We start from the raw sequence: 2351 nt of genomic DNA on the forward strand, positions 1-2351 counted from the left end.
ATATTTTTGGCACACAGTATAGGGCATATCAATTATTTGTTCTTTGATAAATTAGCCTTGTAGCATATTTATTTATTTATTTAGGTAAATATGCATAAGTAGTATATTATTATTGTTATGAATTGAGTCTTATGGTTTTCATTTTTGTTCAAAAGAATAAAATCATTGGTTTTTCAATAATCAATCAAATATTTTGAAGTGGGACACTAATTCAACACAAGATTATATATATATATATATATATACATACATACATACATACATATACATACAATGGGTATAACAAATCTTTAGAACTAAATATATCTTCATATATATGAAGAGTTCAGATGCAAAAGTCTCTAAGTGCTGTCTGAAATTTTCTTCTAAAATTAGCATTTTTTTATAATAACTGAATTTTCATGTTCAGTTATTTCACTTTAATGGCAATGAAAAGAACCTACTCATTGTCATTAAAGTGAAATTACTGAACCTATAGGAGCCTGATAAAAATGCTAATTTTAGAAGAAAATTTCAAATGGCACTTAGAGGCTTTTGCATCTAAACTCTTATAAATTTGTATAAAAAAATCTTAAGAATAAATCTTCAATTGCATTTTGTTTTAAAAAGTAAAATTAGCAGTTGGATCTACTAGTATGAGACCATTTGAATTTCATGATATCATTTTATTCATAAATATGACAAGAATAAATATGGAACCAGTAAACAAATATGTAAACAACTCACATTTGGCCATTTATTCTAACAGGAGCATTTGTGGTTTGATTTGTAATGTCTGCCTTAAAGCCAAGACACGATTTCACTGTGGAACGCATCGTAAATCATTGGCAGTGACAGGTAATACATTGCACATGCACATTTATCACATTCACTTGTCATTTTGTGGATTATGAAGAGTGGCCAATACAAAAAGAAAATGCTGGAAATTTCACATTTTAAGTAGAAAGAACATACATCCCCTCTGAAGTTAAGAGAGCTTATACATAAACATATATAAATATACGGATTACATAACATTACAAGAGTAAAGAGAATACAGTTGGTTTTTAGTGATGTTAATGGTCCTATTCTCCTCAGAGCTCAAATAAAATCCTAAGCAAAAATCTGTTTCTATCTGTAACAGTCATTTAGTTGGAAACTACATCACAGGTGTATTGTTTTCCCAAAGCCAATTCAATGGAATTTCAAGGTTGAAGAGTAGATGCAGGTTATTTCTGTTGATGGTAAAAACATTGCCTGCACAAAACCCGTTCAGAACATGACCGTCATGCTCAAGCAGTGATTAACTACACACTTTTTTAATGCTACTGCAAAGCTAAAAGTGTTACAATCACAATGACTGAACCATCTAATGAGCTCCACCTTTTTACTCATAAACGCGAACAAGTTTTACAAAACCAAATGAGTGGAAGTCACATTATGACAAAGTTCCTCATATTCTTAGTTCATCCATGAGGAGATGATTTGGCTAGGCATAACTAGGCAAGCACTCAGAAACGTGACGTTTTCCTTTCTTCTCTAAACAACAGGGTTTGTTGTCCAACGGTGGTTGAGACAGTTCCAGGAACAGTTTGGATTTCAGGAAGCGCCTGTACGAGTCCTTTTCCATGAGCGTGAAGATTTTACTCTGAGCCTCCTCAAAACAGGATGCGTCACACCTTTCCAGATTCTTTCTAGTGAGTTCTCTAGTGGCCGAATCCAAATTCACCTAAAAAAAAGAATAATAATGGATATTTATGAGTACATTTTAGATGTGATAAGGTAATAGATATACTCCAGTCAAGCAGCGCTCTCACCTCGCTAGGGGAATCGGCTTCAACGTATCGCTCAAATATCTTTATAGCGTTCACATTCATCTTGTCCACTGATGTCTGCATGAAATCCTCACAGGCTTCCCAGAATTCAATGTTCTCTTGACTGTACTCAGACTGTAAAAAGGAAGTGAAAGCCTTTCGACCATCTGAAAGGAAAGAATTTCAGTGAGACTCAATATACTGAAAAAATAATAAATTGCATTATATATTCAATAATATAATAATATAATATAATATAATAATGTCCGATTTACTATCAGAAACAGCCTCATTTTAGTATCATCAAGATACTACTATAGTTTTTGAATTTAATATTTATATATTCTGCTTTCAATGTTAATTTTAGTTAAAGTTTTAGTAATTTTGTTGTGTGTTTTTGTCATTTATATTAGGGTGTATTCACACCAGGAAAGTCCGCTAGTTCACTTGCTTTGGTCTGGACCAAATACAATGTTGATTTTTTTGGTTTAGTGCGGTTCGCTTTCACACTTCCCTTTTTGCAAGTGAACCAGAAACTGTAAACAAAACCACACGTGT

At 32.4% G+C, this 2351-nt stretch overlaps 1 protein-coding gene across 1 annotated transcript in view; it reads right to left on the minus strand.

Moving 5' to 3' along the window:
* Nucleotides 1-666: 666 nt before the first annotated feature.
* rgs4 (regulator of G protein signaling 4) overlaps nt 667-2351 on the minus strand; it is a 5343-nt gene continuing 3658 nt past the window's right edge. Inside the window, exon 5 of the mRNA XM_016232501.1 lies at nt 667-1708. Coding sequence (XP_016087987.1) covers nt 1469-1708 — 240 coding nt within the window. The 3' untranslated portion in view covers nt 667-1468. The remainder of the gene's footprint in view (nt 1709-2351) is intronic.

This window comes from Sinocyclocheilus grahami, unplaced genomic scaffold, assembly GCF_001515645.1.
Source record: "Sinocyclocheilus grahami isolate Dianchi unplaced genomic scaffold, SAMN03320097.WGS_v1.1 scaffold412.1, whole genome shotgun sequence".
Taxonomy (NCBI): domain Eukaryota; kingdom Metazoa; phylum Chordata; class Actinopteri; order Cypriniformes; family Cyprinidae; genus Sinocyclocheilus; species Sinocyclocheilus grahami.